This window comes from Lonchura striata, chromosome 15, assembly GCF_046129695.1.
Source record: "Lonchura striata isolate bLonStr1 chromosome 15, bLonStr1.mat, whole genome shotgun sequence".
Taxonomy (NCBI): domain Eukaryota; kingdom Metazoa; phylum Chordata; class Aves; order Passeriformes; family Estrildidae; genus Lonchura; species Lonchura striata.
In genome coordinates, this window is record NC_134617.1 from 6,188,575 (window position 1) to 6,203,315 (window position 14,741).

At 57.6% G+C, this 14,741-nt stretch overlaps 1 protein-coding gene across 5 annotated transcripts; it reads left to right on the top strand.

Moving 5' to 3' along the window:
- The first annotated feature begins 248 nt into the window (after positions 1-248).
- TNIP1 (TNFAIP3 interacting protein 1) lies at positions 249-14,255 on the top strand. Of its 5 annotated transcripts, none has more exons than XM_077786670.1 (18): positions 249-366; positions 6,079-6,249; positions 7,265-7,387; positions 7,702-7,784; positions 8,011-8,079; positions 9,780-9,971; positions 10,146-10,240; positions 10,319-10,403; positions 10,630-10,722; positions 10,968-11,033; positions 11,188-11,323; positions 11,408-11,532; positions 11,844-11,960; positions 12,254-12,379; positions 12,684-12,764; positions 12,875-13,069; positions 13,317-13,407; positions 13,764-14,255. In XM_077786670.1, the coding sequence occupies exons 2-18, from the start codon at positions 6,117-6,119 to the stop codon at positions 13,787-13,789; spliced, it is 1,836 nt and encodes a 611-aa protein (XP_077642796.1). In that variant the 5' UTR covers positions 249-366; positions 6,079-6,116; the 3' UTR covers positions 13,790-14,255. The 5 variants fall into 5 exon arrangements, with proteins under 5 accessions (XP_077642796.1, XP_077642797.1, XP_077642798.1 ...); XM_077786671.1 differs by having other exon boundaries at positions 10,633-10,722; XM_077786672.1 differs by having other exon boundaries at positions 10,319-10,394; positions 10,627-10,722.
- Positions 14,256-14,741: the final 486 nt, after the last annotated feature.

Here is a 14,741-nt window from a genome sequence, read left to right on the forward strand (position 1 = left end):
GGCCTCGCCGCTGCCCTACGAGCGCAGCCTCCCGCAGGAAGAAGGCACAGGCCGGCTGAGCAAAGCCCCACTAAGCCGGGCGGGACCCCCGTGTGGCCCCGGGGACCCCGAAGGACACAGAGACAGCGACCCGCCATGACGCGCACCTTCCCCACCCGCTCCCCGCCCTCCGCTTTATAGCCCCCGCCGCGCGCCCATTGGCTGCGCCGCCTGTCCGTCAGGCTGGGAATTTCCCGGGGGCGGGACCAGCCCGGTGCTGGCGGCGGAGCGGAGGGACCCGGACCGAGACCCCCGACCCCGAGCCCGACCCCGAGCCCGGCCCCGATCGCCACCCGGGCGGCGGCCCCGCCGCGGGGCGCACGGCAGGTGAGCTCGGAGCGCTGCGGGGCCCCGCCGCCCTCGCGGACAGCAGCCCTGCCCGGGGCACCGGGGTCTTCCCGGGCACCGGGGTCGCGCCGCCCCAGCGAAGGGGCTCGGCCCGGAGGGAACTGCCGGGATCGGGGCTGCGCGTTGCCCGTATCTGGCCGCTTCTCGGGTGGTCGGGGTGAGACCCTGGAGGGGGCCGGGGCCGCGCCGTGCCCCGGGGATTTTTCCCGGAGCCGCCCGGTGTCGCGGGCTGTGGCGGTAATCGTGCCGTGCCTCAGTTTCCCCTCTCCCGGCCGGGGCGGGGGCCGCCGCCGCCCCCCGCGGGGCACAGGCGGGGTGTCCGTGCTGCCGGCGCTGCCCGCGGGGAGAGCAGGAGGCTCGGCGGGGTGCGGGTGGGGGTCCCCGGGCGCTGCCGGTGCCCCGGGGCGGCCCCGCTCCTCCCTCGCCCCGCCTTGCACAACCCCGGCGTTTCCCCGGCCCGCAGCTGCTCCCCGGTTTGCGATCGCCCCCGGGCACGGCCGCTTCGAGGGTCCCCTTCGGGGGGCTGCGGCGGCCGCGGCCCCAAGGACCCTCCTGTCCGTGCTGGGTTTTTTTCCCTTTGACTTTTTCCCTCTGGTCCAACCGTGTGTGTCCGCATCGGATATTGATCCAGAGGTTCGACCAGCTGGAGTAGGTCTGGCAGCATCCTCCTCTTTTGGGAGGGAGGCACAGCTTGTCTCCCCCTTTCCACCCCCTCAATTTCATTCTGCTCCCTCAATTCCATTCAAGACCCTCAGCAGGGCAGAGAAAAACAGAAAAGATGCTGCCTGTCACTGCTGCTTTTGGGTGAGAGTAGCTTCAGATGGGACTCATGGGGGTCTGCATCCTTTCAGAGGTCTGGCCATCCTGTTCCTGTGAGCCTGGCACACAGGTTGCCCCCTCTATCAAGAAGTCAAATGCAGCTTTTTCCTTTGAGCTGGTTATTCCCATCACTTGGGTGGGTTATTCCCTTCTGGGGGAATGGGAGCTGTTCTGCTGCCACAAGCGCTTTTGGAGTGCACATTTCATGAGGAGTGCTGTCAGCTGAAGCATTCCGCAGACTGGACTTTGGGCACTGGGGTGAATTCTGGAGACAGCAAGGCTCCAACCAGGCACGTCCTTGAGAGCTGTTTCTGTGGTGAGGTGAAGTAAGCAAGAAGAAAACAGAAGAGGCTTTTTGCTGCCTTTGGCATCGTTCCTGGTTCTGCAAGAAATCCCACGACGCCCTTTCAGCCTGACCTATGCCAGGCAGACCTATTTAGCACAGGGCGGTGGGTTGTTGCTTGCCAGCAGCTGGTACAAAACTCTCGTGGGTGGAGGAAACCAAACCATCTACTCTTGTGGCATTGCAGATTTTGTTTTAAAGAAGCAGTTCTTACACTTTGGGTGGCACTTTGCTGGTGTAGCTTTGTTGTGTCACTATCTGCTATCACCTGTCAGCTTGGTTGTTGCTGGCTGTAGCACACCAAGCTGGACAGGAGTAGCTTGGAAGCAAGGAGAAGGCTACAAGGAAAAGGGTGGCTGTGCCTTGTTCTGCTTTGGAGTGCTGTGACAAGCAGCCATGATGCTGCTGAGCTCTGCAGGGAGAAGTGGAGCAGGAAGGATGAGCCAGATGTCTTTGCAGCAGAAGACAGTCTTGCATAAATCCCCCCCACCCCATGCTGCCAGGAGAGCACCACCACCGTGCCTGGCTGTATGTCCTGCCTGCATTGAAGCTTGAGGGAATCCTGAGGAGCTCTGCAGCTGTGTGTGGTTAGCTGTGTTTGTAAACCTGGCAGACCCAGGGAAATGCTTTATTTTCTTTGTGAGCAGCCTCATCAGAAGCAGGTTGTTTTATGAAGCCTCTTTAGAAGGTGGGTTTTTGAGACAAGAGTGGGATTTCTGGCTAGGGGATGTCTTTAATGCCTGCTGTATTTTGGGTTGGGCTCCTGCCTTTCCCGCCCTCTCTTTGTGGCTAAACTGGCTGGAAAGGAGCACACTGCAAGGGGAGGTTCAGACCTTTCCCTTTGAGACCTGAGCCTTGCAATGCCTGCTTTCCTCTTCTCTTATTACTCCCAGACCAGTGAACTGCGGTGCCAAAAAGTCTCATTATTGCTGCCTCCTAAAGCAAACTTTACTTTTGCTTTCCTGCAAATGAGACCAGTGCAGCAGCCCAGGAATGGCTTTCCCTTGTCTGGGAAGCTGCTGGAGCTATGTGTAGAAGAAAACCAGTCTGGGGGCTACAGTGTTTTCCAGTAAAATGATCAAACAAACAAACAGAAAAAATCATTCCATGGTGTCTGAGTGGTTTTTGCTTTCCCTCTGAGGAGGCATGCTGGGGACCCAGCAGCCCCAGTCATGGGAAAATTATGCTGGCAGCCTGCAGGGATTTGCTTTCACCTCCTGTGATCCTGGTGCGGAGGAGGCTTCCTGTGAGTGTTGTGCACTGGAGTAAGGAAAAACCCCTTCTCCTTAGGGGGTTCCCATCACAGGATGGGAATTGAAGGGCTGCCAAGCCTGCAGCTCAGGGATGCTGCTCCCCACCCTGGAGTCACTGCCCAAAGCAAACCCCCAGCAATGCCAGCCCCCTCCTGCACAGGCTTCACATCCTAAGCCTTAGTATCTTCAGTGTTCAGTAATTTTAAAGTAGGAATCACATCTTTCTGCCACTTCTGCATGGCTGGTACAGTGATGGCTGTGGCAGTGGTGCGTGTTGTTCTGGGTGACAGCAGTGACAGCTCCAGCTCACTCCCAAGCCACAGCACAGCTATTTAAACACCACTCTGCTTTCATCTTTGCCCATGAGTCTCCCATGCCCACTCACACTCTCATTCTCTACTTTTGCTGAGTTGCCATGAAAATTTGCTACCTAAAGGTCTTGGTGTCCTGCATGGAACCAGCAACACCCACAGGTGCCCATCTGGCAGTCTCTGATGACAGCTGGGCATGGAGCCAGTGAGCTGCAGCCGAGCAGAAACGGTCTAAGCCTGGCCCTCAAGCCTCAGGGCTGTGAAATATTGTCACATCACCTTAGGAACTGTTGACTGGCAAAGAGGGAAGTGTTTTCTGGTGGTTTGGTGGTTTCTGCTGGAGTTTGTGGTAGTCATGTTTTCTTTGCGTATCATGTTTCTTTGTGTTAGGTGCTGGTGTATGTCCCTCTCTCCTCCACTTGTGTTTTTATTGAAATGAGATTTTTTACTGTAAATCTCACCTGTCAGAACTCTTAAAGAAAAAACCACAACAAACCAAGACTGGGATCAGTGACTTGCTCTCTGGTCCCCAGGGTGACCTCTCTGTTTCAGCAGCTCCTTGCAGAAGTTGGACTGTGCCTCCGCTCCAAGAAAGCCCACCCTGTTCCTGCTGATGGCCTGGAATGTTGTGGAAACCCCTCCCTCTTGCAGGCTATTGTTTGCTGGTGAATTTGTGGCTGGTCTGGCTTCAGTCAGCTGGAGATAGTCCAGTTCCTCTCCCCAGCTGTTGTTTGAAAACAGCTCCTGTGGTCCCTTTGCTACAATCTCCCTGGTTGGGTACAGACCTTGAGTGGAAAAGTTCTTGATAGAATCTTGAGAACAGAGAATATCAGAGGCTTGCAGTGGCTCCATCCAGCTGGGAGAATATGGGATCACTGAGTGAGCTCTGCTCTTTGGCAGAGTGGTCGGTGCAGTTGGACTCTGAGGGATTCCTGCAGGGGTGCATAGGGGACAGGTACCTCCCATGTGCTAGGGACAAGGCAGAAAACCTCTAGGTTTGGGGTCTGGCATTAAGAGAATGAGGACTGGTATTTCATGTTGCTTCCAAGCCACATGGGGAGATGGTGCCCTTGAGAGGGCAGCTCTTCCCTCTTCTTCCTCCTCTCTCTACCTCCCCTGACACACACCTGGGCTCGTCCCAGTGGAGGATGCAGATGCCCCACAAGATGGTCTGCAGGGTGGGACTGGTACCCAGCTCCTCCCAGAGCCCCAGGTCTGGAGCAGCCTGTGGTGACTAGAGAGCAGTGAGAAGCAGGCTCAGGTCCCCAGCCAGCCTGTGACACCATGCCCATCCTCTGCCAGGCTGGCCAGGCAGGTAGAGTGGACACAGGTGATGGCATTTCCCAGCCACGAGCATCCCACTGGGCTCATCCAACCTGGCCTTGATCACTTCTAGGGATGGGGCGTCCACAGCTGCTCTGGGCAGCCTGTTCTGGTGCCTCACCTCCTCACAGTAAAGAATCTCTCCCTAATACCTAATCCAAACCTGCCCTCTGTTTAAGGCTGTGACAGTGCTGCCATCCCTGGGACCCGCAGCTCAGAAATGGCCCTGGTTCTTCCACAACTTCCTATCAGCTGCTCTGGGCTCCAGGAATGGCCTCTGCTCAGCTCACCCCACACCACCACAGCTGGGCAGCTCCCAGTGGCACTTCCAGCTGCTTGGAATGGGGTCACTGGCTCCCCATAAAGGGGACAGAGCAATGGAGGGCTTGGCAGCACCCATGGAGCAGGAGAATGATAAAAGGCACCAGTGCATCTTCCAGAAGCAGAGTGCTGCTGAGGCCAGGCCTAATTCCCGGTCACTGAGGCTGGCATTAATTAAGGAGCTGTTCCAGTTGTGGATGCTGCCAGGTGACAGTTGTCATCTGGAAAGTCCCTGCCGCTCCCTGGCAGGCAGGTCATTCAAACTGGAGATCAGCCTGGATCACTCATGACATGAGCATTAGCCTGAGGTTGAGACAGTTTCGGGTACAGACTACCCCCTTCCCCTTTCTGAATGCTGCCTCTCAGCCCTCTCCTCCTCACCAGCTGTCTTGGCTGAGAGAAGAGCATTTTGGGGTGCTCCTGTTGAGCCCCCAGGCAGCATCCCAGCTTCAGCTGGCACCAAGACCTTCTCAGCTGCTGCTCTGCTCCATGTCCTAGCAAGATGGCATCATATGGCATAGTTCTGATAAGCTGTGCTGTGATTCACAGCTGCTGCTTTATCCCCCCAGGAGATGGGTGAGACCTGGAACCAGGATCCTGCCCAGCTGTCCCCAGGGCAGACTTCAGCAAGGGGGAGGCCTTAGGCCACCCACAACTGCAAGGGATTGGAAAAGCAATTAGCATAGTGCTTGTGGGTGTTTTGTCTCCTTGGGCTTTGCTCCCAGCCAGGCACATGCCCAGATGTTTCCTGTGCCCAATTCAGGAAGCCAGTTTTTCTGGCTGAGCAGGAGGACAGAGCAGATCCCTGCCTGGTTTCTGGGGGTCATCCCTCAATACTGCCCAAACTTCCCCTCAGCTGCTGGTTAAGGCTTTTGGAGTTGCAGACACTGCCCCTCCCCAGACAGGCCCTGACAAGCCTTTGTGCACAGAAATACCACATGTTGAGCAGGATGCCCTGGTGACAGTGCCCAGGTTTGCTCTGGTGTGGGTGAATGCTCCTGAGCTGCATCTCCATCTCTCCTGGCATGCAGCAAACCAAGGGTTGCAGCCTTCTGTGTGACTCCAGTGCCCTGCATGGGTGAGAGCCAGCCCCAAGTGGGGCTGCTGGTGATGCCTGCTCGTGTGACAGTTCTCATGGCCGTGAGTCACCCCGACAAGCAGGCTTGGAGGGGGAAGTGCCTTCACCTGGGTCACTTGTTGGCTGGCTGGCAAGCAGTGAGGCACCAGCACAGCACCCTAGACCCCCATACGATTGGGACCCGGGGACTGTGGCACCATCTGGAGCTAGAAAAAGGTGACACCGTGCTCCGTTGCCTTGCAGGGATGCCTGGCTGGGAGGTAGGTGACTGAACAGCAGGCATGGAAGGGAGAGGACCTTATCATATCTATGACCCTGGTGGGGGCTCAGAGGAGAATGGATCCACGGCCTTGGAGCGGCTGGTGGAGGAGAACGCCCGGCTGAAGGAGAAGATGCAAGGGATCAAGTCTATCGGTAACTGCTGTGTGCCAGGGGGATGAGATTTGCCTTTGGGGTAGCCCAGCCTGTGCCCACAAAGCCAGGGCTTGCTTGCTTGGTTGAGGAAGGGTGATGGTAGAAGCTGGGGGTCTTGGCACTGGGGCAGCAGCAAAGCTCTCCCTGTCCTGGAGGGTTGAGCAGGATGTCTGAGCTTTTTCACATGGTGATGCAGAGGGAACGAGAATTTTGCTGAACTTTTGGAGTGTTTCATGTTGGAATAAATAGCTGGAAAGACAAGTGCTGAAGCAAGAACAGTTCCTTGGAGTTCATGGGTGCTAGGATCAGTTCTGCTTTTGATAAAAATCCCAACCTCCTGCAAGCACTGTTGGGCCAGGGGCTTTTCCCAGCTTTTCCCAGCTGTTTCTCAAGGAACCTGATGTTGAGTGCTCCCTGCAGCAGCAGGAACATGCCAGTGTTGAAATGTTCCAGCTGAGTTGTGCCACCCTCCTTCTTCTCCTTGTCAGCCTTCCCCCGCTCCCACCCCCAGTTTTGCTTTCTGTCTCGTGAGCCAGCTTCCTCCTTTGACTCCTGCTTCTGCAGCCGAATTTCCACCTGCCTCGTGATTCCTGTTGTGTCACCATGCTCTTACCTGGGACAGGGACTCACTGGTGTGACAGCAGCCCCCCCTCACTGGGGGAGGATTGCATTGTTCATGGCAGACCCCAAAGTGGAGAGGTTGGACCTGTAAGTCCACCACCAAGGCTTAAATTTGTCTCTTCTTGGAAGCAGAGGAGACCTCTGAGAGCCACAGTGGTGCCTTCTGCCTCTTATAACCAGTCCTCTATGTGTCAGCATGAGGATCTCTGAAACCAGTGAGCCACTGATCCAGCTTTGCCATTGGATTTATCCCAGAATAGTTGTTTCCAGGTGAAGAAGAACTATTCTGGGTACTGCTTCCAGCCAGATGGGGTTTTTGGTGCTGGTGGATGGGGCTACTGCAGGACAGGCCCTGGGGGAAGGAGGCTGAGTATCCTTCTGTTGCCCACAACAGGAGAGCTTCTGGAGGAGTCTCAGGTCGAGGCATCCAAGCTGCGACAGAAGGCAGAGGACCTTGTGAAGGACAATAAAATGCTGATTGGATCATCTTCCTTGGAGGACTTGGTGGAAACCGGAGGTAGGAGATGGGAGGCTCATGGGGGAGGAATCACATGATGGCTCAGAATTCTGAGCTTGAGGGAAGGGAAGGCTGTGCAAGAGATTTTAATGAAGGTCCCCTGCTGTTGGAAAGCTATGTCATCTCTGCAGTGTATCAAACCACTTCCATCCTCCCTTCTAAAAGGAGGTTTCTATCCCATCCCCATAAGTGGGGTAGAAATCATCCATCGGTGCCTGACCTTGCAGGGCTCTGCTGTCTGCATCCCTGTGCCAGGTGGAGAGAGGCCCTGCTCTCCAAAAGGCTCATGGCTGCATCCTCTCCCCTCTCTGCAGCTGTCGGCCCTGATCCCAGCTTTGCACGGGCAGCCCCGGGCAGTGCCCAGACGGACGTGGAAGCACGGAAATCACCTCCCAGTGTAAGTCTGCTCAGTGTGGAAGCTGCTGCTGGCATGGCTGGAGAGGGAGGCGCTGTCCATCTAATTAAAGCAAAAGGAGGAAGCCTTTAGCCTCTAGAAACAGGGATGAACCTGAAAGGAGGGGTCAGCTCCCCTGCTGTACTCCTGGTGGTCCCTCTCTTTGTGTGATGGGCATCTTGGGCTGCCATTCCCTGGGGATCTCTGACCTGGCTGCCTCCCCTTGCAGGGATCCTCCTCAGAGTTTGAGATTGTTGCCATCGAAGCGCAGGGGTTTCCCCAGGAGGGCAGGAGAGCGGTGAGTGGCCCTGGTGCCTGCAGGATTTGGTGTTGGCAGGTGGGGAGTTGGGTCAGTGTCAGGGGTTTGGGGGTGTGCAGGGCTTCAATTCTGTGCCTAGGCAGGCACTAACAGGGCTGGATGACCCATGTCAAGGAAGCCCTTGGGCAAAGCACAGTGGAGGGATAAACTGGGCAAGAGTCCTCCCCCAAACACAACTGGCCTGGCTGGGCCTGGGTGAGGGGCCTGTGAAGCAGCCCCAGCCAGATGGGGATGCCAATATCTGCAGATGCCACACAACAGTGGCAGGAAGAGCTGTGACAACCCAGGTAGCTGTCAGCGATGGTCTGAAGTTCAGCTGGTGCCCACACTGGGTGGGAGGACCAGGCCTTTAAGGCCTGTCATTGCTGACAGGGTCTGCCCTAGCCAAAGCACCTCTGTGTGCTCCATTTGCTGTCACCTGAATGCCCTCCTGACTATCATTGCACCATCTTGTCCTGCTCTGGTTTTTTGTGTACTGGAATGAAGGGGAGAAAGGACAGTGAGCCCAAGGGGAATGAACATCAGCTGACACCAGTAAGAGGACATGCTCTCATTGTACATCCTGTTCTCATTGCCCAGAGAGACTCTTGGAGGGGTCAGGTCTTACTGGACACTCCTGAGGTGTGGCTATGAGGTGATGGAGAACAGAATGGGATCTGCTTGGCCACCAGCTGCTGGTGCCTGAGCCGAGTCCAAGTCCTGTGCTCACAGCCGGATTCTCCCAGCTTGGATCCTCACTGCCTCCCTTGCCAGCAGACATGGGTGGGAGGAGCTGGCTGTGCCCCACACACGCCCTCCCACAGCAGGTTTGGGGCTGTAAACTCTGGGGTCAGGGTGCTGGGGCCACACTGGGCTGCCCTGTGGTGCAATCTGGGGCATCCCCACATGCAGCAGGTGAGTCAGTGGGGCTGGGAGTGGAGCAGGCATAGGTGTGCCAGCACATCCCCAGCTCCTCCCAGCAGTGCCACGTGTGCCAGCTGTTGTGCCAGTGGCACCTCCTAGGCTATGGAGTTAACTAACCACACCAGAGGAGCATAAACCTCCTGGGGACACTCCCCATGGGCAGGGTACACCCTGACACTGGTGGGTGTGCCCTGACCTGGGCTTTCCCGGCTGCTGTTTAAATCGGTGCATCACCCACTTGGCTGTCACCTGCCAAAGGGCTCAGGTTCCTGGTGCCTGGTGTGCCACGGCAGCAGGGAGCACAGAAGGAGGACAGGTGGAAGGAGAACATGGGAATTGGGGTAAGACCACTATCCATTCCAGCACAGAGCAGGATGTACGTAGAGAGGACAGTCTCAGGAACTGGGATTTTTAGTCTTGGTGCAGATGGGAAGAGCTCAGGTGGAGGAGACCAAGGGTGGAGATGCCTCCATTGCTGTCAGCAATTTGAGAGTGTGTTCTGCTCAGACTGCCAGGGGGCACAGGGAATCCATGAGCTGCTGCTATATCCTCCTCTACCCAGGGACTCTGTGTGCCATATCCAGCAGCTGGGAATCAGACCTTTACCAAGCTGACACAGTTTTTCAGTATACTGAGAGGTGCTGCAGAGTGTCTTGGTGCTGATCAAGGTCCCCAGCACAGCCCTGGATGGGACATGAAGTTGATCTGCCCTGAGAGGGACTTTACAATGCTCCTTTAACTGCTCTGACCACACTTGATCCCCTCCCCATTCCCAGGACTTGGAGCAGCCACTAAACGAGGATGCCAACCTGCTGCCCCAGCTGCAGCAGCTGGAGAACACGCTGAGTGGCTGTGCCAAGGAGGCCAGCAAGGACCAGGTCTTTGTGCGCATGGGCTACATGGCCTCCGAGCTCAAGCGCTTGGCCTCCAAGGTGCACAAGAATGAGCAGAGAACATCGTTCCTGCAGGTGAGCGAGGGCTGGCCTGGCACTTCATGGAGATTTTCCTCCATGTGTTTTTTCCCTCCAAACCCCTCATGCCTACCCTGAGGTGGACACCCACCTCCTTAGCGTGGCTTGGTGGGAGGTGTGGGTGGCCCAGGGCTGGCCATGGTCCTCACACTGCCAGTGTTCACCCTCCAGACCTTGTGTGAGACGCTGCACAGTGAGAACAAGGAGCTGCGCACCAAGCTGGAGCATGACCTGGAGCAGAGAAACCAGGCTCTGGAGAAGCTCAGGTGAGGATGGGCTATGTGGATGGAGACAGGGTTGTCCTGGAAGCTTCTTCCTGCTGACCCATCTCTTCCTGCCGACAGGTGTGAGAACCAGGAGCTCCGGAGGATGGTGACACTGAGCAGCCAGGACAGTGGGAAGAGGGAAGCTGCCGAGCAGCAGCAGCAGGTGAGGAGGCAGCATCTCCTTGGAGAGGGCTGGGAAGGAGGCAGGGAGCCCGCTGACACATCAGCAAAGATGGCCTCATTTTAATTGAGCCCCCAGTATGACCAGCAGGACTTCTCAGGGTCTCAAGGGGATGGGGGAGGCAGTGGGAGGGGAACTGGCTCGAGTTTAGCCGGCCTTGGGCACAGCCTCCACAAAAGCCCTGAGGGTCCCCCCCGTGCGCGTCCAGCAGAGCGGGGCCATGGTGGAGAAGGCGCCGGGCAGAGAAGAGCTGGAGGCCAAGGAAAAGAAGGTGAAGATCCTGGAGCACCAGCGCAGGGAGGTGAGGACCAGGCTGGGAGGGAGGCACCACTAAGGAGGCGGGGAGTGGGCAGAGTGGGCACAGGGCTGGGATGGCACCGAGAGACTGGAGCAGGGCTTCAGAGCTGCAGGGAAGCACTGCGGGAGCTGGGATCTCCATCCAGCTGGTCTCCAAAGTGCTTTCATGACAGGAGTCTGCTGGGGACCACCACAGCTGGTTCGTAGCAGGATTTGGGCTCCTGTTCAGCCATCCCTCTCTCCCTGCAGCTGCTGGAGGTGAATAAACAATGGGATCAACATTTCCGCTCCATGAAGCAGAAGTACGAGCAGAAGGTAGGGCTGGGTGCTCAAGGCTGGGATGCTTGGGGGGCACATTCCTGCTGTGGGGACTCAGGGGAAACACTGTAGGGAGGTCTGGGGGCTGCCCGTGCCTCCTTTCCCCCAGTGTGGGTCCTTCCAGGCCAACGTCCCCCCTCCCTCCTGGCAGGTCACGGACCTACACCAGGAGCTGGCTGAGGCCCGCAGGGCAGTGACCGAGCTGGAGTCGGAGCGGGAGCAAAAGCAACGGGATTTTGACCGCAAGCTGCTCCTGGCCAAGTCACGGATCGAAACAGAGGAGGCAAGTCCCTTGGGAAGGGTGACAGGGAGCTGCCAGCCCTGTTGCCCTACCCTGGCTGATCTCCCCCCACCCTGGGTCCTGCAGGCAGAGAAGGAGAGGCTGGCCATGGAGGTGAGGGACCTGCAGCAGAGGATGCGGTTCCTGCAGGAGCAGCTGGCTCCAGTCACCAGGCAGCGGGAATACCAGGAAAAGGAGATCCAGAGGCTGAACAAGGTGGGGACCAGGGCACAACCCCTCACTGCAAAATGTCTTTAATGTTCTCCAGTCTCTTCACCTCTCTCAAATCCAAAACTGACCCTGATAACCTACTCTTGCTCAAGCAGAGACTTGTGTCAGGCCCACCACTTGTGTGAGGCCCACCACATCCCTCTGGCTCCAAGGAACGGGGGTTCAAGCAGGGTCTGTTGTCCCTCTTGCCTGTGCCATTACACCCACTTCCCATTCTGGGCACATGCCAGGGGTCCTCCAGTGGCACCTTGGGCACTGAACTTGCTCTGACCCTACTCCCTCCTCTTCCTCTCTAGGCACTAGAAGAGGCCCTGAACGTCCAAGCCTCTCCACCACCCATCTTTGCCATGGAGCCAGCAGGGAAGCTGCCACAGCAGGAGCTGCTGACCCAGAATGAGCTGCTCAAGCAGCAGGTAGGGCAGAACACAGAGCCACTGGGGATGGACAAGGAAATACATGTCCTCAATTTCCACAGCAAAGAGCCCTGTGTGCCAGCAGCAGATGGGCAGGTTCAGGGCTGGCGTGGTGGAGGTTGGGGACCCAGCTCAGCATCCTCCAGGCATTCATCTGGAAGGACCACAGCCATGGGCAGTGGGGCCAGCCCACATGCCTGGGGCTTGGCATGACTGGTGGAGTCAGTGATGGGCTTGCTTAGGGGAGGTGTCTGCTCTCAGCCAGGTGCATCCACATTGTTCCTTCCTGCCAGGTGAAAATTTTCGAGGAAGATTTCCAGCGGGAACGGAGTGACAGGGAGAGGATGAATGAAGAGAAGGAAGAGCTGAAGCAGCAGCTGGAAAAGCTGCAGAAGCAGTTGGTCCTCTCCAGCAACCAGGTGCGCAGCACTGGGTGCTACTAGCAGCACTCTGGGAGCCCCATGTCAACCCCATGTGTCTCAGAAATGCTTGCCTCCAGTGTCACAGTCCCTGTACATAACTAAGAGTAGGGGCTGAAGGAGAACAGGAAGCCCAGAGGGGTGTTTTTTCTGATGCTTGTCACTGCCAGAGAAACTTCTTTCATTCTACACCTCTCCTGGGGGTCTAATGGAGGGAGACTGGTGCAGACATTCCCTCAGCAACTCTAACTCATGAAGATGGGAGGTGGCAGGGTGGGCTTTGTACTAATCCCTCTTCCTCCAGCTGCGAGCCTCCAAAGATGACTGCCAGAGGGAGAAGGAGGAAAAGGAGAAGCTGAAGAAGCTGCTGAAACAGCACAAACAGGTAGGGATGGGAGGAAACCCTCCTTGGGCAGAGGGGCTGGGGGCTGCAGGCAATGGGTGGTGGTGGGCTGTCCTTGGGATCTCCCCAGCATCTGTCCTGGCTCTTTGCAGGCTTCTGGAGAGAGGCTGCATGCCGAGCCAGGGCCGGGGCCGCTGGGCCCAGCCTGCCCCATGTACCAGTACCAGTACAGTCCCCCCGTGGCTCACCCTGTGTACCACGGCTACGAGGAGTGGCAGCAGATCCGGTACCCGCCAGCCATGCCAGCCGAGCACACGCAAGGACAGAACTTCCACCATTTCCCCCCGGTGAGACTCCACCTGTGCCAGCAGGAGGGGGAGCAGAGGGTGACATGTGGGCAGGTCTGGGGCTCCCTGCCCTCCAGGGCCACTGAGTCCCAGAGCAGGGAGCCAAGCAGGGTCTTGGTGGCATGTGACTGCTCAGCCCCTTTCCTCCTGCTCCTTCTCCTCTTCACACACTGTCAGTCTATCAGAATGTAGCCTCATGATTCACATGCCAGGTAATTCCCTGTCTCTGTTCCATCTCCTCCCACAGCCTGAGTACCCCTGGCGCCCGCCCTGTGCCATGGCTCGCAGCCAGAATGCCCAACCAGTGGCCGGGGTGAAACCAGTCCCCAAGGACTTGGGTAAGGCTCAGACCCTCCCTGACAGGGGTGCCCATCCTTCACCCTGAGACTTTTGGGCACATGGCTAAACACATGGGGGAGGGATGGGGGCACAACTTTCCAGGCAGTGGCCATTTTCCCTTAGCCCCCACCTCTCATCAGCTGAGGGGATGGTATTGCCGTGGGGTTGGTCCCTGCTGCATCCCTGCCAGCATGCCCATGGCGCATAAAGTCAGGCTGAGTCCAAACAGCTCATGGAGTTATGGCATTTGGTGCTCAGGAATACCAGCCATGCCACGGCTGGCATTCCTCCTGTGGGGCTCGTGTGAGAATGAAGAAGTGTGCTCACCCTGTGCCACCCTTCTCTTGTGTCTCAGAACAGGCAGGTCCCGGATTGCCCTAACGCCAAGGACCGGCCACGCTCCGACACCAGTGCAAGAGGAGTAGGGTGTGTGTGTGTGCCCGTGTGTGTGTGTCCAGGAGCTTCCTCCGGCCGCCAATGCCTGTGCAAGGACATGTGCTGCACGTGGGGGGCTCAGCAGCGCCTTCCCCCAAGGATATCATGAAGGAGGGACTGAAGGTGCCATCGTGGTGACAGCCAGCATGGGGTCAGTCCCCTGTGGCCATCCCCTATCCCACGAGGAGCCAGGCCTGGCCTGGCAGCGCTGTAGACCCGAGCCAGGTCTTCAGGGAAGAGGAGCCAGTGTTTCCCAGGAGCTTCCCCAATGCAGAGCCCCTGGAGGAGTGGATAACAGTGGGGACTCTCCCGGTGGTGGGAGACCCCACACTCACAGGCAGGTGCTGGCCGCAGCTGTGGCCCAGCCTGAGGGTGATTGGTGTCTTTGTATTTATTTAAGGACTGAAGTGTGGCTGAGTCTCTCTGGTTTTGTCCTGAAAGCTACTTCCTGTGGGGCAGCCTCTGCATGGGGAGGGGAGAGGGAGGGATACCGGGGCTGTTGGTCCCCGTGTGCTTGGAGACAGACTGAGTGCAAGGGGACCCCAGCCCTTCCTTGGGCACCACAGGATCTGTTGCCCCAAGTGCATGCTCCCATCTCCCTCTGTGTGCTGAGCTCAGCCTCTCACCCTCCCTTCTGCCCCCCACCTCTGCCAGGGCAAGGAAGACCCTGTTGCCCCCTCTGCCTTTCCATGCAGCAGTGGCCTTGGGGACAGTCTTTGACGCTGCACACAGCAAATCTTGCTCCACAAAATAGGTCTGGAGGGGAAAAAACAAACACAGCCCAGTTTCTCTAAGCGTGGCTGTCACAGCTGTGACAGCAGGAGGTACAGGATGCCAGTATGCTCCTCACTGGGGGTTGTCCCCGGTCCTGCCTCCCACCCCTTTTGCCCACCTGTGC

Coding starts and splice junctions, on each gene's coding strand:
- TNIP1 (XM_077786670.1), top strand. CDS start 6,117: ATGGAAGGGAGAGGACCTTATCATATCTATGACCCTGGTGGGGGCTCA. Junction 13,070..13,316: donor ACTTCCACCATTTCCCCCCG/GTGAGACTCCAC, acceptor CTCCTCCCACAG/CCTGAGTACCCCTGGCGCCC. Junction 13,408..13,763: donor ACCAGTCCCCAAGGACTTGG/GTAAGGCTCAGA, acceptor CTTGTGTCTCAG/AACAGGCAGGTCCCGGATTG.